Source organism: Chlamydotis macqueenii, chromosome 26 (assembly GCF_036417535.1).
Source record: "Chlamydotis macqueenii isolate bChlMac1 chromosome 26, bChlMac1.mat, whole genome shotgun sequence".
Lineage (NCBI taxonomy): Eukaryota > Metazoa > Chordata > Aves > Otidiformes > Otididae > Chlamydotis > Chlamydotis macqueenii.
The window spans coordinates 4,810,302-4,834,054 of NC_141581.1; the positions used below are offsets into that span (position 1 = coordinate 4,810,302).

General features: G+C 54.9%; 1 protein-coding gene across 11 annotated transcripts in view; it reads right to left on the reverse strand.

Moving 5' to 3' along the window:
* PTPRS (protein tyrosine phosphatase receptor type S) overlaps positions 1-23,753 on the reverse strand; it is a 157,507-nt gene that overhangs the window by 85,714 nt on the left and 48,040 nt on the right. For all 11 annotated transcript variants that reach the window (XM_086767701.1, XM_086767711.1, XM_086767710.1 and 8 more), the window contains exon 2: positions 11,680-11,847. In XM_086767701.1, the coding sequence (XP_086623827.1) occupies positions 11,680-11,782 (103 nt within the window). In that variant the 5' untranslated portion in view covers positions 11,783-11,847. The remainder of the gene's footprint in view (positions 1-11,679; positions 11,848-23,753) is intronic.

Below are 23,753 nucleotides of genomic sequence, written 5' to 3' on the forward strand. Positions count from 1 at the left end.
TTCCGCTGCTGCTGATCCGCCAGAGCCCTTACCTGACTCCGGAAAGCTCGGCCGCACACCCGTGAACGCAGTTTTTTCCCCGGCTGGACAGGAGGGAATGTCACCCGAAAGATTACCCTCTCTCCTTTCTTACAGACAAAGAAGGACAGTAGTGAAGGATGTGAGTCAGCATGGAATTTAACACAAGCAGATGGGTGAGAAAGGTCAAGAACTCACTTTGTACACCTTCCCTACACCAGCTGTCCAACACCCCAACATACGCTCCTTCCCGACGCCCGCCTGTGCTGCCCGCTCCCACCTTTCCCCTCAGCCGGGATACGGCAGCAGACCCTTCACAGCCAGCACCGTGCCAAGCCGTTCTTGCCATGAGGTTTGTAATTTTGGGGATCTGGCACATCCATCCAGCCTTCGGGCTCCTATTGGCGATGCACTTGGATACAGAGCCTTTGGAAGAGGAGGTACCAGCCTGCAGCAGTGAAGCAGGCTGAGATGAGGCTACCAAAGATCTGTTCCTGCTTCTGACACCCAAGGTGAGAAAAACGACGTTATCCTGCCTGCTGGAGGGGAAGCGTAATCCTTCCTTCTGGTCTGTTTAAACTGCTGGTTTTCAGGGATGAGACCATGCCTTATCGCATGGGAACAGCAGCGAGCATGAAGTCATCCAGTTTTGGCAGGACTTCTCCAGGCTGCCATCGTACATCCGTACGTATGGAAAGGATCCGCCTCTCTCCACAGCGCAAAGGGTATTTGTCACTGCCACAGAGCCCAGCCCTGGTGACTGGCACCCTCACACAGCCCAGGAGAACATTTTTCCATTTGACTGATGCAGATGTACAGGGTACAGTGCAATGGTACACACACTGGAAGCTGTGTGTGTCCTCCACAGGACACACGTGAGGGAACGTAATTTAGAAGGTACATGACTGGGTTTGCTTCTCAATGCAGACTGTGGCCTCATGTCGTAGTTCAACCCCGATTGGACCAGACTACGCAGTCTCTCTCTCACTCCCCCCACCTTCCGAGAAAACAGGGAGAGAAAATATAAGAAAAACGGCTCGAGGTTTGAGATAAGGACAGGGAGAAATCCTTAAAGTTACCGTCATGGGCAAAACAGACTCGACTTGGGGAAAACTATTCATTTATTACTACAAACAGCAAGATAATGAGACAGAGAACAAGATAACCTCCATCCACCCCTCCCTCTTCCCGGGCTTAACATTATCTCTACTACCTTCCCCCCCCGAGTGGCACAGGGGGGAAGAGGGAATGGGGGTTGCAGTCAGTTCATCACATGTTGTTTCACGCCGCTGCTTCATGGTTGGGGGAAGAACTCCTCGCATTCCTCCCCTGCTCCAGCGTGGGGTCCCACCCCTACGCCACAGTCCTTTGTGGAACTGCTCCGGCGTGGGTCATCTCTTCCACGGGTGCAGTCTCTCCAGAACGGCTGTCCCAGCGGGCCCTTCACAGGCCACAGCCACCTTCAGGCATCCACCTCCCCCAGTACGGGGTCCTTCACGGGCTCCAAGTGGATCTCTGCCCCTCCGTGGACCTCCATGGGCTGCAGGGGGACAACCTGCTCCACCATGGTCGTCACCACAGGCTGCAGGGGAATCTTGGCCAGGAGCCGCATTACTGCTCCCCCTCCTTCTTCACTGACCTTGGCGTCTGCAGCCGTTCCTCACAACAGGCTGGCAGACGCCTCTCAGGATCCTTTTTACATCTTATTCACTTCTCATCTCCTCTCCACTTCTTGCAGCCAGGCCGGGCCGAGTTGGGCCCAGTCGGCTGCCTGGCGAGAGGCCAGAGGGTGAGGCCTGCAAGGCCCATGAGGCCTGTGCCTCCCCCTCTGCGCCTCTGCCCCCACTCAGCTTCTTCACATCTTCTCTCCTCTCTCTTTTTTTCTGTTTTCCCATTCTTAAATACGTGATCGCAGAGGCGTTATCACGGGACATTCTGCTACCAATCGGCTCGGCCTTGGCCAGCAGCAGGTCTGTCCTAGGCCCGGCCGAGTCCACTGAACAAAGGGGAGCGACTTCTAGCAGTTTCCTACAGAAGCTGCCACCTTAGGCCCCCCCTCACTAACAAAACCACGACACCTGATTCCACAAATACCTTCTCCCCGTGCCTCAGTTTCCCCATCTCCCTTCTCTTAGCAATTCAGACGGAGAGCGCTTCAGATGTACCAACCGCTCACTTCTCTGCTTCCTCCCTGCAGCCAGCACAGGGCGGTTCCACCCTCCCTCCTGGGTACAAACCGAACTGGAGCAAGTAGGTGGTCACGCGGACGGACCTCTGGCCAGGATTCCATCTACCTTCCGGCACTACAAGGCAATGCCAGAAGGAAAGTGCTCCTTGTGACCAGCGAGAGCTGAAGCAGACAAGCAGTGCTGCCGTGTGAGACGGCAGCCCTGGGATCAGCCGCTGAAGGGCCAGCGAGCGCAGGAGCACAGGCAGCCTCAGCAGCGCGGCAGGCAGGACCCTGGGGGTACCCCAGTGCTTTCAATCAGCTGTAACAACATTTCATTCCACATTTGTCCACAGGTCCTGTAACAAGGTATAATAACCCAGAGCAGAGCAAGAGCAAGAAACCCAAGGAGCTATCCTGCAACTTAATGAGGGTCCCTTGTCCATCAGTGTCATGACAGCAACCCCAGATACTCTGCGCTCATGATGAAGCTCAAGGCAGGGCGCTCTCCCTCCCCTTGCCACGTGGCTAGGACAGCTTCTCCTCCAGCCGTTATCGATCCTGGCATCCTGGAGAAGCTCGATTCACCCCCTGCCTAGAAAAGACACAGCTAGGAAGGACCTGGCTCTTTACTCAACTTCCGTTGCTCTGGTTGAGTCACTAAAGAATCAGAGTCTATGGAGGATACCAGAGCATGAAAAACCACCTCCCATGGGACAAGCCTGAAAGAAGAAAAAGCTTAATGAGCAAGGATTCCAACTCCCGGGGGACCGTGCCATCTTAATATAGCCCAGCAGAGGTCCTGAGCCACCGAAAAGTGACAGCAGTCAGCAGCGATGGGGAAAACAAACTGCTACAAGCTTCTACATCGCACGGTCTTTCAGGAAAAGCGCAGGGCAAGAAGCCCCAAGGATGTGATCAGGCAGATCGGTTCTGATCCTTGGCTTGGTGAGATGACAGAGACTTTTGCCAGATGTAAACACACAGCTAGGTCCCCGCCTTGCACCGCCAGCTCAGAAGGGGCTGCAGCACTAGGGGAGACGAATGATTCCAGTCAGGATGTCCTAGCCAATACATGCATGTAGGGCTTGTTTGGGGATGAAAGGCACAACGGATAAATAAAATATTGTCTGATAAAACTCTGCTCTTTTACTTCTGTAAATAAAAGCTGCATTACTTTCACTTACTGGCTGTCACCTGTTTCTTTCTTTTAGGCAAGGGAGGAAGTCTCCTGGTCTACAGGAAGAGGGCAAGGTACAATTTCTAGAGCAGATAATTGTGATTATTTTCAAGAGCCTGTTACATCATTCCTGTCCAACCTCTGCTAAGAGACTGCAGCCCACATTTTCCACGGAACTAAAGGAGATTCTGGGTATATGAGCTTAAAACACCTTACCCTGGGTCTTAACAGGATATTGTGGACTTGTACTGCTGCCCAGCATCGAGACTGGGATGTCAAGGGAGCTCAAGATGGGAGATTTTGAAAATAAGAAGCCAAACTCTAATAAAGCCCTGACTAATGGAACACCACAACCTTTAACAATGATGAACTCTGACTCCTACCAAAGGAGTCACTGTCGTCTGGCTCTGAACCGCACTACTCATCTTTCAGATTTGTAGTGGGCACGTCAAGGCAAAAGAAGAGAAAAGGGAGAATCCAACAATGGTGCTGAGAACTGACAGCGGTGGGAACTGAACAAACTCAGCTTTGGGATAACTCGGGATTCCGCGAGCCAGAAAAACCAGCGCAACACGTGAGAGGGAGAGAAGTGGAAACATGAAAAACCAGCAGCAAGGACCTCTTAAATTCTTCCATCAGAGACAGTGACTGAGGAAGGTGAGGATGTTTTTAGCAGGCCAGGTCCCCGTTCATGTGTGGCACCTGCCGAGAGATGCACGGGACGGCTCCTTACCAGAAGGCTCTGACGCAGCCCCTCCAGGCAGCAGGGCAGAAGGGACCGTCCCCTTCCAGGCGAAGGCAGTCCCTCAAGTGGCAGCTACTGGAATTAACCACCATTAGCAGATTTTATATGGAAAAGGGAGTACCATAGCAGTCATAAAGAAAAAAAAAAACACACAGAAAGCCCTCCAAAGCAAACAGATCCTGCCCACACAGCCAGCCAAAGGAAAACGAGAGCTGAAGGATCTCCCGGGACGATCACAGGGGAGCACCCGCAAGGTGATCTTCAACAGCTGAGCTGGAGAACCTACAGCATCTTCTGGAAACTCATTCAAACAAATCAAAGTCCAGGCTAAAGATTTGTAAATGTCGGCACGCTCAGACTAATTTATGAATAAATCCACGGATTCTAACGGAGGTGAGGGAGGAAGAGGACATAGTCAAATTAATTTTACTTGATTAATTAAAAAAACCACCAAGTTTCATCACCCCACCGCTCTTCAGAGGTCGTGTGAGAGTGGGGGGGAGTTATGCTCATTAATTATGTAGAAAATGCAAAACTATCATCCTCTGAATGAGTTTAAAATAGGGAGAAACCCTTTCAGAACAGGGAGAAATTACTCCCCAAGGCAGCTGAAATTTCTCCGGCAACTTCAAAGGACAATAAATTATTCAAATCGCTCGCGCCACTCCGCACGCTCTCTCACTCTCTCCCCTTCTCAATTTTATGCTCCCGAGTCAATTAAAGCTTTGGAGGACTCGGAGAAACTTTGTAGAATACTAAACCAGTTGCAGCTCCTTCTATTTATTTTTTTTTCTTTTTTTTCAAGCTTTGCTTTTCGCCTCGGCCTCAAAAGGAAACAGAAATGATTCCGTGCATTACAGATGAAACCAGCGCCGCTGGTTTTCACCAACCTCGTACGGAAGAGCAACGTTTCATGTCCACAACAAGCAAGATGGGACATGTTAAAAATTCTCTACGCAACGATACTGTGAAAAGAGGTCAATCCATACTCCGTGTCAACTCCTTAAATCATTCATTGCAAGATCCCCTTTCAAAGCCTTCGCAGTAGACGTCCAAAATATATTTATAATGCTCTCTCCTGGCAACCTTCAGGTCTAGCTTAGCTGTGGTCTCCTCCATAGTCACGCTGTTATCTGCTGTGCCCTTGGCCGCAACAGGCGACTCCCCTGCCAAACCGTTAACGCGACCGTTTAGTGTTTGCAGTATGAGCACCCCAAACCAAGACTGAGACTAATTACACCGGACAACAGCACGGCGAGAGAGAATCTCGCTCAAAAAACGACAATCTAAACAAGCCAAACAAGGGAAGGAGGGTTGAGAAGGTGCAAGGATGCTCCCGACTCCTGATCCAGCAGCCAGCCCGCAGCCCATACGATGGTTAGCTCCACCACACGGAGCAGATGGCGTAAAACGTGACTGCTCCCGTGAACTTTAACAATCCTCAAAAATTTAAGGCAGCTGCAGCGCAGGGAACATCACAGCTTTCTAAGGTGGGAACTGGGACCAATTATGTTGCAAGAGAACATCCTTGACTGGAGGGGAAGAGCGGCGCAGAGTAAATAAAACTGTTCTTCAGTGATTGTGTCTCACAGGCCATTTGGAGCCCAGATCCCATCCCACGCACACTGAAGAATGACATTCCTCTGGTCGAGCGTCCTTGAAAAACACTCCGCTTGCCTTCTAAGAATAATATTGGGCTTGCCAGGCCACAAAAAGGGTGGGGACACCTCACAGATTCCCTTAGCGATGCAGGAGATTCCTATCTAGCTGGTCTTGAAAAGACCCAAGCGCACAGACCTTGCCAGGCAGAGGGAAAGCTGACATGACCCCGGGTCTTGGTGAGGCACCGGAAAGATCCCGTCCTTCCTGACAGCATGCGCAAGGACTGCCTGGGTGAACACGACACCCAAAGGGGAAAGTCACCAAAAATACGTATTGGCTTCCTAGTAAAGCCTGACATGGAGTAAAACCCTACTTTGGGCACCCAGGAATGGTGCAGACTTACACTTTCTCTATCACAAATACTATGGAGATGACATTTTCACACAAGCTGCTTGTTGACACACCAGACAGATGCTCTTTCCCCCTAATGTAGCCATCTAATGAAGCCGAGCAGCGAACCTCTGGTTGGGAAAAGATCCTTTACCAGAAGACACCCATAAGCGGGTCCCAAACACCCGTGGCCGCTCCTGTCCCCAGGTGCTCATCAGCGCAGATTAGTCTAATAAGCATTCACAGCGTGGGGCACAGCTGAGACTTGGGAGGTGACAGCCTCCCCCTGCCCCCAAGGAAGCTCTTTCAAAAGATGATTTACCTCCTCTCCGGGTCCTATAGAAGACACAAACTTTCTGATCTATCTTAAAAAAAAAAAAGAAAAGAAAAGAAAAAGGAAAAAAAAAAAAAGAAAAGAGAAGAGATACATCACTTGATCGAGCCAGGCAAGGTTTAATTTAATCAGGCACTTAAACAAGGTGACAGAGAAGCTTAATCTGGTGTCCTTGAGTGGGACAGCAACCGGTCCAGAACCCTCAGCAACCGCAGGTTGGATCACAGTGGGCAGACAGAGAAAGCGGCAAAGGAAAGGACAATTCAGAAAGAAGGACAGCAAGGGGTCTCCTCTCCTCGCCTACAAAGGCAACTGGAGCAGGGGCACAGGAGCAGCAGGCGGGTCCGGGGGAGGGACGCAGTGATCCCCGCTGTCTGGGAGGATGCAGTTCAGATGCTGCCTCCTCTTACTCACCACTCTTGCTCACTGAAGGAACACTGCGCAACACCAAGTAGGAACTTCTCCACCTACCAACCGACTGCACATCCTCTTGTACATCCCCACCTTAATTTCTGCTCCCCCTCCAGCCCGCACCCACCAAGGGGAAAAAGCATTCCCGCGGCACCCCCAGCTCCTCACCCCCAGCAGGTACTGTCACGTACCTGTCACGTACTCGACTGCTCGCGGGGCAATTCAGCCCCACCGCATCTCAGTCTCAAACACTTACAAACGGAGCAGCTTTCTCTTACGGCGGAGAAAGATTCACTTCCCATTGATATCATCTTAACGTGTCTATCAAGCCTGAAGACGGAGCCTCCTTTTTTTTTTTTTTTACTATCATCTTATCTGACAACTGCTGTCTTGGCCAACAAGAGATCAAAGCTAGGACCTCTGGAGCGAGAAGCCGTGAGCTCTGCTGCAGAGGCTAATCCTCCACGGAGCAGAGAGCGGGAGGGACCGGAGGAGTCAGGTACACCCGTACGTCGCTGTGATCCGGGTCTTGGCCAGCCAAGCTACGCAGCCAGCCACCAGCTCCCGCTTCTCGCGGCGTGGAGCACACGCGTTCCACACGCCTTCTTTCATGGCACCCGCTCTCGAAACGCAGCGCCGCCTTGTCAGCCTGAACACGGACCTGCACCAGCTCCTCTCCCAACCCACTGCACGTGTTCCCCGTCCTCTCCGCGAGCCCCGCACGTGCGGTGCCACCCTTGCTGCCATCTGCTGCCAGCCTTCACGGATGCACCAGAGCCCCCCCCCCCCACACATGAATTACTGCGTTCTGCAAATTAACGGTGGAGCAAGGGCAATTAACAGGGAAGAAAGCCAGGATAATGCATCATAAAAAGGGCTTTATTCTTTTATTTTGTCAATTGCAATTTAGATTTAATTATTTATGGTAATACTTCAGAGTGTGCTAGTAAGCGCTCTATAAGGTGATTTATAAAAGGAAGGAAACCTGCGTAATAAGTAATGGTCGCTGCTGCATCTGCTGTTAAATCTTTGCCGGGGCGGAGAGCGCCACACACCAGCCTTCTGTGTATGCAAAGTGCCAATTAGCAAAGCACTCCTGGAAAACGCAAAGGTTTAATCAATGGGCAAAATCCACTCAAAACCAGCGAGCATGCTGGCTTCAGTTATAAAAATTACCACGTTTCTATACCGTAAGTGGCTTTTTATCTGCAACCGAGGAGCACTCAAAGCGGGCACGGCGCTCCTTCGGGCAGCACAGGAGGGCAGGAGCACACGACCGCCGCCCCGAGCCCCAAACGCAGCCGCGCTCTGCTCAGCGCAGGCAGGAAACCATCCTGTCCAGGAAACCATCCCGAGACCCATCTCGTCCACGCACAACAGGAGATGTTTTGCGGTGCTCACTGCAGAGATTTCATGACTTGGGCTGGACGTGTGTCCAGGAAGCAGCAAGGCTTGGTTCTGTGCCCAGGTAGATCAGCAATTTGGGAAACTGTTCCCCTCCAGGACCCATATCCAGCTCTCATCTGCCTGTCCCCAAGGGGCACAAGATCTGCCTCCTAAGCACATCAGGATGTAGATCCTGGGGAAGGCCTCCTCTGCCCCACCGCCGTAATGCCAATTAATACTACTTGTACAACCAGCGGAACCCTTAACAAAATGATAATATGTTCCATTTAACGAGAGGCCGTTGAAAATAATCATGCAGTTAGCAATTTCCAGTCCTGAGGCTGCCCTTGGCCATACAGAAGAAACAAAGAAAGTGTCCATATGCAACTGAAGAGAGAGTGAAGGAACAGGTCTGCTTTATACCTTCCAATTATTCTCCTCTTCAGCTTCACAAGGAAGAACAGCAGGCAGAAAGCGGTGTGGCGCTTTGGTTTTTTAATTTAAAGAGCAGTTTCCTTTAAATAGAATGTTCCTGCCATGGAAAGATTTAAATCACTGACTGAGATCAATTAGCCTGGGAAACAAGGGAAGTGTTTTAATGGTCCTTCGATTGCAGAGGCCACCGCTCCTCCAGTGCCGCACTGGAAGAGGAGGCAAGTTCAGGCTCCCAGCCCCACGCTTTGCGGCAAGGGGAGCCGTTCCCCTGTGAAGCTGGGAAGAGGGTGCCCTCCAAGAGCCAGCGTCCCAGGGTTTCCTACCTGCGACGTGGGCTTCCCACTGCGGTGGGGCCACCACCCCGGCACTGCCTGGCATCGCCCGCCCCGGGGGCTGCAAGGCCTTGGCAGCCCCTCTGGTGAATTAGGGCAGGAAATCGGGTCAGCATGCTGGTGAGCGCCAGCCAAATGGAAGCCGGCCAAGGGATTACGAGAGAGGCAGCGTGACAGAGCCCAGGGCCATCTGATGGGAGAGGACATTGTCAGAGCAGAGTGACAGCTCCTCACACGCTCTCCACAGTTGTGACAGACAAAGCTGTTCGCTGTTTGCACGCCTCAGTGGGGAGCAGTGCGGACCAGCGCGGATGACTGGCCTGGCACAGGCCAGGCCTCTCCAGGCAGAATTCAGCACCCCCTCCAAAATCAGGAGCTATCGACCCACCATCACCAGGCAGACAGCAAGAGCCGCAGCGCAATTCCAGCTGGGACATAAGAGGGAGCATCCCCAAGGGCAAGCAGGTCAGGGAGATGCTGATGTGCTCCACAGGTTGGGAGAGGAGACAACGCCTGGCCCAACCTCACCTGCACATCAAGCAGGTAAGAGCAGCCCCATGTCAGGCAACCGGCTAAGTTCCTGTATGTGAGCACCAAGAGGGAATAAAAACCCACAAAACCTCGCAGTTCAGGATCCAAGGACACTGCAGAGCTACAGGAGAGAGAAACTTGGCTGCTAGTAGCAAGGTGTCTGCTGAGCAGTGACAGATTTCAGCAGGGCTTGGGCCATGCAGCCGGTGCCTGCTGTGCCTCAGCAGCATCAGCCCCTCCTGAGGGCACACCTCCACCAAAGTGCCTCATAGCCGTCAGGCAGCGTGAGGGATCTCCCAGCTCTCCCGGAATCTCGAGCAAATCTCGCCCCACAGAAGACAGGAACAGACAAGGTGCTCGTTTCTTCCCAGGAAAATCAAAACCACAGAAGAACCGAAGTTACGCAGCCACGATTTTGAGAAGCCCTGATTCTGCAGAGCACCCACTCCCAGCAGCGAACACACAGGGCTTGATGTACACTTAAAAGAAAAAAGGAGCCCGGTTTCATGGGCACTCATACATCACAACAGACGAATCGAGGCTCTTGCTCTTACAGGGAGACACTTGCACACACACGAACTCTCCCTCCACGCCTGCAAAGCTGCACTGCCTGCTTTGAAAGGAAGAGGACCCAGCGATTTGGCCAGGAGCGTTACAGCAAACCAGTGGCAGGAATGGGACCCTGCAGCCCTGACACTGGATTTTTCACCGTGAGCATCCCCTCCTCCCCTGACATGAAGGGCCAGGAACGGAGATTGCTCCTTGCAGTCTCCTGCTTTTGCAGGAGCCAACGCAGGCAGCAGCCCACTTCCCACCAGCGCCCGCTTTCACAAACCGACAAGGCCCAGGTGGAACACAGCAGCCAGTTCTAACCACCCACCCTGGGTGCTCATAAAGAACCTACGAGAGCGTCGGCCGCGCCATCCAAGCAGGACCCTGGAGAAATACTCAGAAAAAAGGCTCATGCCAGGTTCCTTGCTGCCAGCACCGTTCCTCTGCTCGAGGCAGGCAGCTCGAAGCGACGCCTGCGTACGCTGTTGTGAACACCAGTACAGACCAACCCACAGCTACGTGCCAAAAACGGGGCCTCACAGTGAACCTCCTGGAGTCCAGCTCACCTTCCAGGCTCATCAAAGGAAAAAGAACCAAAGGAAACGCTATCCATCCGCACGGGAACGGTTCTCCCTGCAAAGAGGAGAAGCACGAACCACACAAACCTCAGGAGTGAGGCAAGGGCAGATATACCCACACTTGCCCACTGCAGAAAAGAGCAAAAGCACTGCTCACAAAAAATCTCCCAGCAACAAAAGGCTGAGGATCCATTCAATCCCCGGTGACCGCACCGCCTTAATAAACCCTGATAATGAAGCGATTACGTTGAAAGCTGTGAAGGACTACGCTGACCAGAGCAGCCCTCTCACCAGCTTCAAGCAGCTTTGCTGGGGAGGAAAAAAAAGTTGTAATTCAATCAGCTTGGAAGTCTGCTCCCCACTGATCCCGAGCGATCCGCCTTCGTGTCGAAGGAACATTACATTCAAGTCGCTGAAGATTTTAACTTCTTTTTTTTTTCTTTCCCTTTTCATTTTTTAAAGCAAGAATCGAATGGCAGCAAAGATAAAAACTGTGTTAAACTGGCACTGGTTCGCTCAGGGGAAGAAGAAACATAACGCTCTTTCTTCGGCTGCTGTTTCGAAGCCAGCCCCAGCGAGTAACGCGACAACGGTCTCCAGCGTCTGACGGACGCCTGAAAGGCAAGAGCAGGAGAGGACAATATGGGCGAGCTGGGTGGAGACGGGGCCAGAAGAAGGGGAGGAAGGCTCTGGCAAGAGCTGTGAAGCAGTTCCCTCCTCTTCTCTCCAGCTCCTTGGCAGTCTTAGAGCAACCTGAGATTCAAAGCAGGCGGCACGACCCAGCTGCCCTGAACGTCCCTCTAAGGCGGGACTGGGAACAACAGGAAGGCACTGGTGGAAAGCTAACGATGCTGGAAAATGAAGACACACATCAGATACCGAGCAATTCTTTAACGCTAAAAAGGAGAGGGGGATGTTTTTGCTGGATGTAAGTACTGGAGGCTGCTCCTGCTGCCCTTCTCCAGGGGAGGTGAAGTATGAGTGCAAAGAAGAGGCAGGGGACAGCAGAGTCACTTACTTTCAGCTACGCAGCCTATCAGCAGCACGGAGAGGAGGTTCACGAGGGAGACCAGCGAAGACATCCCAGGGCTGGGAAGGATCCTCATCCTCTGCACCGGCATTCGGCCCCAGCCGGGAAGGCTCCGGCTCAGCAGAACTCACAGCGTCTCCCCAGCGTCGTCAGCACCTGCGGATGCACAAATGCAATGGGAAGAGCACTTAGAGAGAGGGGAAGGAGGGCAGCCGACATCGCGGAGGGAGGGAGAAGCCAAACAGAGCCCAGAGAGGCGGCAGGGCCCTGGGAACGCGGCGGCTGCGCGTGGTCCCTGTTGGGAGGCCAGGCAGCCCTTCGCCTCCGTGCCACCAAGGGCCGGGCCGGCTCCACCACCAAGCACACTGGTGGGACGGGCAGCCAGCCCATCCAGCCTCCCTGCCTCGGCAGGCAACGGCAAGCTTCCGTACACGCGCTCACGCAAAGGGAGGGAACGGCGCAAGACAAGGGTGATCGGGAGGCGCCAACTGCGCAGAGCTTGTGTTTGAAGTTGAACGCCTGTCGGGTTCTCTCCCCTCCCCACCACGGAGAAAGGCAGCGCGGGCCGAGCGGCACGGGAGCAACGAGGTGTGAAGGGATGTGACCCGACAGGCCCAGGGACCCTCGCAAAGGGCGATTTTTCCACAGAAGCGCAGAACAGGGCAAGAAAAACTGAAACCTCACACATGAAAAACACAGGAAGGAGGGAAAAAAAAACCCAGAAGGGAAGATGAAGCAGGAGACGTCTCCCTGGTCTCCCCTGTTGTTTGCCGAGGATACGTGCTGCTGGGGAGGGATTTCTTTCCCGCCCAGGCTCTGGGCAGCACAGCACCCACCCCACGACGGCAGGAGCACCCACCCCACGACGGCAAGCCTCCAGCTCAGCCCTGGAATCAGCGCGGGTGTCCCAGAGCCCCTCTTGCAAGGCAAACGCACGCTGGTGAGTCTCCCAGGCTTCTTAACAGAACAGGGACTACAGCAGCTACTTGGCACGTCTGGGAGTCCCCACCCCGCTCAGTGCCTCAGTTTCCCCACATGCAGCACACGCAGGAACAGCATTACTGAGCTGACACAAACTGGAAGGGAAAAAGCCTGGAATGGGGAGGACCATGGCTGATCCTGAGGGACCAAAAGGCACAGCAAGCAAACACAACCTGCGAAGGACGCGGCAGAGATTTTCTCCTAACCGCTACTGCCCCGGACGCGGCAGAACGCGGCTGCAGGACGGCAGCAGCACGTTACCAGGGCTGCGAGCCGGGACAGCAAGCTCAGCACCCGCCCGCTCCCTTTGCCCTGCTGCCACATTTCCATGGAGACAGCTCCCGGCTCCGAAGGGAGCCGCCTGCGGACAGCTTTACCCTGATCCCTGCGCAAAGCCGGGACGGCATTACGGGAGCTGTATTCTTAGCAACTACCCCGGTCCTGCGCGCCAACACTGGCGAACACTTCCCTCGGCGGCAGCGGCAAGCTTTGCCCCAGAAGGGCTGAGAAGAGAGTGAAAACAGCAGCCACCACCTCCTCGTAGGGTCAGCTCCACCAGACAGACTCTGAGCAGGAGAATAATGGGCCAGAGTCGTGTGAAGGATGCTCTCAGATCTGTACAGATTCCTTCCTGCTCTCGGTTACCCCAATTAAAAATCAAACCCGGGGTTTATCACCTTCGGGAGAAAAGCCAGCTAGGAGATACTGTACGGTGATCAAAGGCTTGGAGAGGACTGAGGGGGCAGCGAGGTTGCTCGAGCTTTCTGATACACACCAGGGTACGAGACCATCGGGACAGGCAGTGTGAAGGGGCATTTTCATCTTTTTCTGTCCCATTAACTCTGCGAGGCTGAAATGTATGGAATTAAAAGAAAAGGCAGGACAAACAAGAAGTCCCCATATGTACGCGGCCGTAAAGAGCAACTTTTCAGAGAGAAGCTTTGGCCTGGCACTTTGAGAGTGACAGAGCCGCTGCAGTGTGCTCCACGCTAATCTAGAGCCATCGTGCTTCAGTGCTGCCTTGTGAAAATGGAGCATAAATACTGAACCTCTCACAAAAAGAGAAAAAATCTGGATTATTACACTGGGAATCTCTTCAGATGTTTGTTCTAGGCGCACTCAGCGAACACAAGAGGCTGCAGTCAGACCTAACAGGGGCTTCGCAGGGTTTCAGGGCACAGAACAACATGCTGGGGTTTCTTTTGTCATTGTCAGCGGCGAGCAGAGAGCGGGAACATTATGAATAGCTGCGACGGTAACTGTTAATTAAACTGGGGATGTGCTGTCAGTGCCAGCACAACAGAGCTGGTGTTGGCTGGCTCTCCCTTCGTCCTGCTTCAGTCACGCAGGTCCTAGTTCCCAAACATACTCCCAACCATTTTAGTTCTCTATACCAAAAAAAAACTCAACCAAGGGCTAGCTCAGGCAGCATTTCAGAAACTCTTGTTTATCAGAGCAACATCCCCTTCCCTCAGTCCCAGTAAATGCCACCAAACATCTCCTTGAGCTTCATCTTCTCTCCAAGTGCAGCAACAGCGACCCTGCGCAGCCCAGAGCAGCCAAGAGGCTGCGCTGCCCACACAGCATGCCCCCCAAATCTCCCCGATGACGGAGCGGAACGCAGGCACGCCAAGGAAATGTTCCGCCTCCGGACAGATCCACTCTCCCGCATCTAGCACAGCTCCGATGTGTATAATGGGCTCCGATGGAGAAGGTCTGGTAAAGGGGATATAGCAGCAGCTCCAAGATTCGAGAAGGAGATGCCAGAGGGTGACACTTCCGCTCCGGTGCTAATGTGCTTCCCGAGCCCTTGACGCAGACAGAAAGTGCTGGCAGAGATATTAGGACACGTCAGCTTCAATTCAGCAACTCATCGCTCAGAGCAGGTACGTCACTGGCTGTCTCCTCGTGGATGGAGGATTTTCAGGACAACAAGACGTGCACCCACCTGGTTCCCCGGCAAGGAGAGACGGGGACAGGGGTTTGCTCTGCTTTCTTGGCAGCACCCTGGCAATGGGGAGACTGGGAACAGACTCGCCCAGTACACGATTCCTGCCTCCAACACAACACGCAACGTTTAGAAACCCAGCAACGAGGCTCTCTTGCCCATTCAAGTGGGAATTGCTTTGATGAGCGCTGAACTCACCCGGGTTTCATCACCCCTCCTCCACGCGTGCACAGCTCACCTTGGCGACGCGCTCTGAAGGTTAGCACCGCTCCTCCTGCCCGGCTGCCGAGCGCCCAGCCAGGCTCCTGGCACCACGCACACAACCACAACGTCAGCCTTCCCGCGCCGCCCCGCAGACCTGCAAACCCTCACTAAACTCTCTGGCACAGGATCTCCTGCAACACAAGCAAACCACCTAACAGACCTCAATCCTTGCTAAAGAATGCAATTAAGCGAAGCCGTGGCCCCCGGCGGGGTCAGATTTGTGCTAGATACAGTCACATTTCGGGAATAAGATTAATTCTTACAGTAAGAGAGCTCCCGTAAGGCATTCATCCTTGTGCACTGCTTGATCTCCAGCTCTACGTATGCACATGCGCGCGTCTCGTAAGCGCCGAGCGCAGGATCGTGAAGAGTATTATCAAAAATAATAAAACTGAAAAGCATTTGCAGGAAGCAGCCTCCCACTGCGGCTCCTCCGGCCAGTCCTGAGCTGGGGATCTCCAGGGACCCACGGGTGCCAGGCGCAGAGGGCGAAACGCTCAGAAGCGCCTACTTTTCTTAAGAGCTCCAGTTCCACTGAGAGTCAACGGGACTTAACCTAAGCCGCTAAGATGCTTTTGAAGATTTTCCTCCCAGCGACTCCCGTTTCAGAGGGTGCTGGACATCTAACTCCCTTAAGCTACTTTGGGCCCCGCTGCTTAAAGAAGGAGCCTGTGAAAAACGCTGCTAAAACAAGCGTCTGCACCGTTACAGAGGCTGGGATGGGTCAGAGCTGTGCAGGTATTTTGCCATACATCACTTTATGGGGCCAGTGATCAAAACATTTTTAAAAATTGCAGGAGGGAGGGATCACGCCTTCATTTCAGATTCATTAGAATACAACGAGTCGAAAAAAATTTCACAAGAAAGCATTTGGGCTTCTCTTCTGTTTCACCCGCGTGTGAAAAGGAGAAGGGCGATTTTAAAGAAATTCTGCAAAAAGTTCCACACAGATCTAGGGGATGATTAAACATCTTCATTTTCAGTAGCTGCTGCAGAGGATGACTCCCATTAGACAGCTCAATCAAAGCAAACACCTTGCAGGCAGAGGGCTGCACGGAGGTCTCCGTTCCTTCCAGCAGCACCGGCTCAGTTTTTGCTGCGTATTAACAGAGGTCAGTGGGTCACTTCATTTCCTCCCAGCAACCTCTTTAAAGGAAGAAAGAAAAGCTTTTAGCACAACCAGTAGCTCATTTGTCACCTCCCCTGGGGAGGGGGAGAGATGAAATTTAAATTTGCCGCCCCACATTTCCAACCTGCTCCCATCCAAGGCCCTGCCCTCGGCAAACCCAACCCCTCCGGGGCTGGGACGGGGACGCTTGCGCAAGGTGGGCAGCTGCCTGCTGGGACCCGGCCCGGGACCCCGCCGTGGGACCTTCCCCGGGTGTGCTGGGGAGCAAGGAGATGCCCACACGCAACGCTGTCCCGGGAAGGCCGTGTGGCTGTGTCTCCACATTCAGGTGGCTTTGCTGGCAAGTATTATCCTGTTGGGTTTTTTTCTGGGAAAAAACAGCCTGAAGAGATGAGCTTCAAAGCCTGTGTTTCCTCCCCAATTTCCCTTCCTCACCCACTGACACGCAGACCACCTAAGCCCCACTTAGCAGGGGAGGAGAGACCACGGCCATCGTCGCTCCCTGTCAGGCACCTGAACGCCAGGGTCAGGGCAGAGAGATGCTGCTCTGCTCTGCCGCCCGGATCTGCACACAACAGCCTCATGGCTGCTGCTCAGGGGTTAGCTCAGGGGAGAGGAAAACCAGCAAACCTGCCCAGCACAAAACCAAAATGCCAAAAGTCCCAGTGAGACCCAGTGCCAGAGCTGTGCGCGTCCTTCCCTCGCAACAGGGAGGCTCCGATGCTCTGCAGACCTCCCTGTGCCTGCTGGATCCTGCTCCAAGGCCACCAAACCCCCAAAATGACTCTGCCTTCTGGGTCGCTTCGTCTCGGCAAGGATGCCCCGGAGATGCGGGAGCCTGCGGCTGCGGAGAGGCCCAGGCTCGGCCGGGGCACATTGATGACCGTGCTCCCGTCTCCCACGGGACCCACCTTCCTCACGGCACCTCAGTACCCCTTAACGAAACAAACGCCATCGCCTTTCACCAGCAAAGCTCAGCCGCAGACCAGCTGGTGGCTTCAGCGACCCAGCTCCAAGGGCTGCGCAGAAAGGACTGATTTCAAAAAACGCACGACGCTGCCCGAAAAACGACGTGGCGGAGCGTTCCCCAGTCAGCCCTGGCCAGACACCGCTGCTCCTCTGCGCTCAAACACAACGCCCCAGCACACCTCAAAACGCAGGCCGTGCCTTGGCAAGCACACTTAGAGCAGCCAGCAGAGAGCCCTCAGAGCCAAGCACGACTGTTTATCTATCAGGGAGTTACTTAGATCTTAAAAAAAATATTTACAAGAAAGAGGCAGGGTATTATCTTCCACGGGGAAACAAACACAGATGGAGAAAAGAAGAGCTTTGATCAGGGCTGTCTCGGTCCTACATGCTGCTTTTCATCCCCCCATCTCCAAGTGCTTTAATACGACAGCATCATCCCTTCTGACAACGTGGGGAACGAGAAGAAGCTGCACGCAAAGCCAGCGCCGGGAGCATGACGTCACACTGCCTCTCGCTGTGTTTGCACACGTACCCCACACCCACACGCTCTGCTCTTCCTTCCCGCAGCATTTCTGATCCTGCCACGCGTGCGAAGTGCCCAGCGCTGTCCCCAGGCAGCAGGCACGAGGGATATTTTGGGGTGCAGCAGGAGATGCTGCTCCCCGCCCTGGGGCACGATGGCACAGAAGGGTTAAGCCACGGTCCCCGCAGGAGAAATGAGACCGGAGAGCTCCGAGCTGGGTTCCAATCGTCAGGAGAAATTAATTTCCCTCCGCCACGCTCCCCGCAGTGACAGCCCTGACACGCGGTGATGGATCTGCGGCGGCCGGGAAGCGTTCAGCAGGTGTGGCGCAGCACGGGCAGGGGGGACATCGCACCGGCAGTGAGGAGATGAGGAGGAGGAGGAGGAAGCATGGTTCCCCTGGCCGGGCTGCACCCCTGTTAAGCCCAAGCCCACCCGTGCTGTGAGCTTTCGGAGGACCCCAAAAACCCTCCCTGCTACAGCGAAGGCTGAGCAGAGAGCCTGCGCTGGTGGCAGCACCACAGCATCGCCAGCAAGAGGGAGGCAACGCTGGAGTGATGGGAAACCCCAGGAGCACCCTCCTGGGCCCAGCGCAGAGCCGGGCGGAAGACGTGGCTTCTCCTCTGCCTCTGTGCACGCAGGGCAGGAGCTGGGCTCTCCTCTGAGATGCACAAAGGCAGGGAAGAATCGGATCCAGGACCACGTTCCCCCCTACCCCATCCCTTTCCCCTCGCTTGCACAAACACACGCCATCCTTCAGCATCTACCAGCAAACCATCGCCAGCCTCTGCTGAGCGCCTGACAGCATCAGCGATCGTCGACAACCGCATCTCCTTGCGGCTCAGAGTAATACTTTGTGTTGCTTTTTTCAGGCCTTGGAGCGTTATTTATTTATTTAGGAAGTCATTCATCATTAGCCCCAGCTCAGCTGCCTGACAGACTGGGAGTTCCTTGGGGCACAGACCGCATCTCGTCTCCGCGCTCGCCACGTGCACGCCGACAGCGCTGGGTAAATAATCGTCAGTCAGCCTCATCTCACAGCATCCTCAGCGCAGCGCGCCGGCCGGCCTCCGCAAGGCAATAAACACCATCTTTTGCGAGAAAATAACGCCAAAGAGAAAATCACTCGCCAGCATCCCCCTCCCGAAGCACCCGCACCCCGAGCCAGGCAGCCGGGAGACGCCGTGTCATTCCAACACGCTCAAGGGCGGCGGGGAAGCGCGGGTTCTTTTTCTTTGGCCCAAAAGTTTTCAGCAGGTAGGGATTCCTGAATAAGTCTGAAGAAAAGGGACACACGCCCACTTCTGACCTAGAGCAAACGCAGTAGGCTGCCGTTCCAGGTCCTTGCTCCAAAATTCCTGCGCTGGCAGGAGCCCTAACACCTCTCCTCATCACAGCCATCCCTTCTCCGACCTGCCACGCACCCATAATCATCACCAGACCTTTTCCAAATCAGAGATATCAAACACCACCCAAACAAAGCAGAGGAAAAAAGAAAAGAACTCCCACACAAAGCCCAACCCATCAACAGCTCACCACCAACAAAACTGCCACAGCTCTGCTCTACTCAGTCTGGAGTCCAAACTAAGAAGCTGCCTTTTTCCACACCAGATCAAATTCAAATGAAGGTTCAGACCAGTGCTCCACCTTCCCGGGGAGAAGAGACTTCCTGGACTCACATCTGCGAGTGTCAAACTAAGAACAGACGAGAAAAACGCTGAGCAACGAGGAACCAGTGCTTTCCTGACCTGCAGCACGGCATGGAGATGATCCGTACTGGGAAGAGCCCATCCAGATGGCCCCAGTCCCTCTGCGCAGGCTCATCCCTCCAGCTTTGGCTTGCTGCTGCCTTCACGCAGCAACTGGGACGCCTCTGCACCTCGCACCCTTCTCCACCCTCCACACCGCTCGCCGCCTCTGCCAGGTCTGCACCGGGACTCCTTTTGCCGTTAGTCTTGTGAAACCCTTCCCTGAGGATAACTGGTGGGTCTGCAGCCGTGCCAGGAGCGCGGAAGGCCGGATGCTGCCCCGCACAGGTCCATCACTCCGGGGTGGGACCGCAGCCCAGCGACACAGCCTGCTCACCTGCTGCTGCTATGAGCCTGCGTCCAAGCACAGCACCTGTCACCAGCCTTCAGCACAAGCAGAAGATAGGAAAGAGATGAAAACTCAAAAGGAAAAAAAAAATAAATAAAGAAAGTTAGTTAGGAACATGGGAGCACTTTATCAGTTCCAGTTCAGGGCACTGGACCAGTGCAGGATGTCACCAGCCCTCTCGCAAGAACGACCTTCTCATGACAGGCAACTGCTGATTGATTGCCTCCATTTGTCATCTTCACCAGCGCTTGGGCTCCTCCGAGCTCTCACGCCGAGCACGCGGGCAGCTCGACAGCCCCGTGCAGCGGGGCAGCGGCACCCTCGGGTGCTCACGCCCCGCTGCAGCACCCCTCCGCCACCAGCATCACCCCGGGGCAGGGAGCGCTAACACCCTCGGCTTCGTCCAGATTTTGCATGACTTTTTTCCCCCGCTCAGGCAGACAGTCCCCGATACTATCAGCTACAACAGAAATAACCCCCAAATCCCCAAACCGCACATGCACGCACCTCGGGGCAAAGCGAAACACCAAAACCTACTCCAAACACAGCACGCTGGAGAACTTCAGTGCAGACCCAGGCAAGGGCCCCGCTCCCTCGCACCCCAGAGAACCCACGTGTCGACTGACACGGAGCTGGTGTGGATTTGCAGAGACAGAGGAAAATTTCACCCCCTGCTTATCATTTGCAGGGTCTCCCACGGCTGAGAGACGCAGAGAGACCGCTCTCGCCTCCTCAGTCAGGAAGAGGCAACCAAATCCCAGAGGCTGGGACAGGTCAGGGTCGCACAGAGGCAAGCCAAAGGCCTTCGGAAACAAAAAAGCCTTTGGAAACACACCTCCTTCCACAGCCCGTGCGCAACACGGCTCCTCGCACCTGCACATCCCTGGGCAGCCAGGCTGGGAGACGGCAGGAGAGCGCTGCGGTCCCCGCGCAAGGACGGAGCAGCCCGCGTGCGCTCCGCTTATCAGGAAAAAACAAACGAGAGGAAATCAAAGCAGCAAAGCAAACACTCAAAGTTTAGCCTAATTGCTATTTGGGGGTAAATGAAAATCATTGCGGCAGCAGCGCAGCCGAGGATCTGTTTTGGTTCCCCATGGAAAAGGTACGGCCGGGCCGCGATTCGGAAGGGAGAGGAGCAGCGATGGAAAGGGGAGCGTGAGCCCAGCTGCTCTGCGCTCCGCGCAGCACAACCCTACGAGCAAACCCCCCCGCAAGCCAGGCCGGGGAGCCTGAGCCGCGGTAAGAAGGATCGAGAGGCTCATCTTTCCTGGTGCGCACCGTAGAGCCGGCTTCACCGCCGCGGCTTGCGCCTTGCTGATTAGTGCCCAGCGAGTAAAGCTAATCGAAGTTATTAGTGAGTGCCGTCTTCCCCGGGTTTTGCGGCAGCCTGCTCGGGAGAACGTTCACCCACCCTCCGCGCACCAGGGATGCCTCACCCCACCGTCAGGACCAGCACGCAGGGCGACGCGGCTCCCACAGCCCAGTGACACCTCCGCACTGGTTTTTCCCCACCGAGGATCCAGCACGCCGCAATCCAGAGCCGCACAACGGCAGAGCGCAGCCCGCGGGCTCCGGGGTGTCATTCCCGGTCTTCCTCTCTCCTTCACCTTGCCTTTTCCTTCAGTCTCTCCCCCCAGCGTCTCCTTGCCAGGCGCTCCAGCCCTGCCAGCCCACACAGGGGGTTAAACTCCATAAAGAGGATTTGGTTTCGAGCTTGCAAGACAGAAGATGAGCAAATCCCTTTCCTTGCTCTGGCAGGAATCCTGAGTCTCGGACCCACCAGCCAGGGGAGATTAAGGAAGGAGCAGAGAAAGAAAAAATCCCATCTATCACTCGCCGCCATGATCTCATCTGAACGTAGGAGCTAAGCCGGGAGGATGGGAGGTCACTGCCGCGGCCGGGGGAGCCCTGCAGACCAGCAGACACCAGGGCAGACTGGACAGTCTCACGCCGCTCTGCTCAAGGCCAGCAATGGGGTTGGGATGCTGCGTCCACGCACCGCGCTTGCTCTCCCTGTCTGCCCAGGGAGGCCTCTGGCTCCCGCCGCACCCTTGCCAAGAGCCCAACCAGAGCGGGTGGCTCCAGGAGTCACCCCGACGCACTGAGCGGTGCCCACCACACGCTCCAGCGTGCAGCACCTGAGCGGGGCAAACCAGAAACGCTTCTGCACCGAGCAGCTGGGCCAGGCAGGGCTTTGCTGCCATTCTCACCTTCCATATGAGACGCAAAATTAAGAGGCTGCTAAATAAGCAGAAATTGGGAATAACCCCATCCTTGCAACCCTCCAGCTCCTGCCTGACAGCCTGAGCCCGCGCCGCTGGGTTATTTCTATTAAACATGATTTTCCTCCCGTTCTGCTCCGAGCGGCTGCCGCGCCATGCTAACAGACATCCCATCCCAGAGGCAGCCGCATTTCACTGGTTCAGATAAAGGAGCCCATCCACGCCAGGGACGCATCAGAGGCGGCTTAAAACATTTACAAGCGTTCGGAGATTGATAACGTCCCTCCTACAGCCGGCTGCGGGAACGCAGCTCGCCAGAGAACGCTGGAAGAACCTACCCACCATGCAGGACTCACAAAGGCTCCACCTGGTAGGCATGTCGTTTTCTGTTCGACTTTACATCAACAGAAAGGTTTCTGACAAGCCGGTGAGCTCATCTGAGCGTCTCTGGTACCAGTCAATCATTACAACGATCAGGCAGAGAGATTTTTCCAAGCAGGCTGGCTGAGCGTTCACGACGGTGTTTTTGTAACACCGAACACGCACCCCCCAGGAGAAGCAGGCAACGAATTTAACACGCGATAATATTTACTGGGCAGGTGAAGCCCATCAGCACGCAACAGGCCAAGCCTAGCCGGGGAGGAGGATGCTCTTCGTCCTCCATTTTCAGCACTGCCTCGTGAAAGCAGACGCTCTCACCCTCGGTGAGCGTGGCCGCAGGAAGCTCTCCAGAGCCCACAGCGAGAGCGCTCGGTAATGACTTGTCCATCCTCAGGGGCACGGAGCCAAACGGGAACGGGTCCAACGACAAAGCTCTCCTTCGGACAGGCAGAAGCCACCATATTGCAGAAAATGCTTTTATTCTCGCCGCACCATCTGGAGTCACTGGGAAACGCAACTTTTTTGTCCTCAGCAATTACTGAAGGGAGAAATCTGCTGTCCCCTGAAAGGCAAAACCTTCCACGTTCTCATGCACAGGGGGAGGGGAGACGGGCAAATCGGAGCTGAGCCCCCCCTGCAACTCACTGGGGTTTTAAACCCCCCCAAGCCCCCGCAGCCTCTGCTTTGGGGAGCCAACCCACAGCCGCCCCCACCGCAGCCCAGACCTGTCTGCACCGCCCACGGGTTCCACCTCGCTGGAAAGCAGCGTTTCTTGAGCTCAAATCTCCTCAAACAAGAGGAGATGAGAATCTCCCGTCCCATCCCTTTCACCAGAGGGTGGGGACGCTGTGGCCAGCCCGGAGGGGTGATGGGGAGCACTTCCCAGATGGGAGGCCATCACTGGTGCCCCATGGAGGGCTGGTGGGGCTGAGACGGCAGCTGGGCCACAGCGGGCAGCACGGGGAGACGGGGAGCGCGGCCCCGGGACGGGAACGCCATTGCCGCGGGTTTTTAAGAAGGCCGGGCATGCACCCGCCTCAGACGACTTCCCAACGCGTGATGCTGCCTTGGGCCAGTCCAAGGGACTAATCGACCTTCCAACCTCCCCTCTGTCCTTACTTTCCATGATTTTACAACATCTCTAAACGGTTCGTTTATCCCGAGTAAACTCCTGCCGCATCCCACTCATCAGCACCCTTCTCCAGCCATGTGGTGCGAGGGCAAAGCCGCCGCAGGCGCACGGACCGGCCCAGCACAGGGGCAGCCCACGGGGAAGGAAATATGGGTGGAGGGAACCCCAAACACCTCTTGCTGATAAAACACTCAGCTTCAGGCCTCTTCATTGGCCCGAATTAAAGCCCAAACCCTGAAGACCACACCTCGCGGCCAGGGTGGCTCTTGCCTTGGCAGGGTCAGCGTCTCCATGGAAGAGGACACCAATTAAAGCTTTTAACGACACAAGCCCAGGACCTCGCTAAGCCCTGAGCAGCCTTCGCCCAACACTCTCTCTGCTAATAACCTGGTGCCGCGGCCAAATAACGGGTGCTG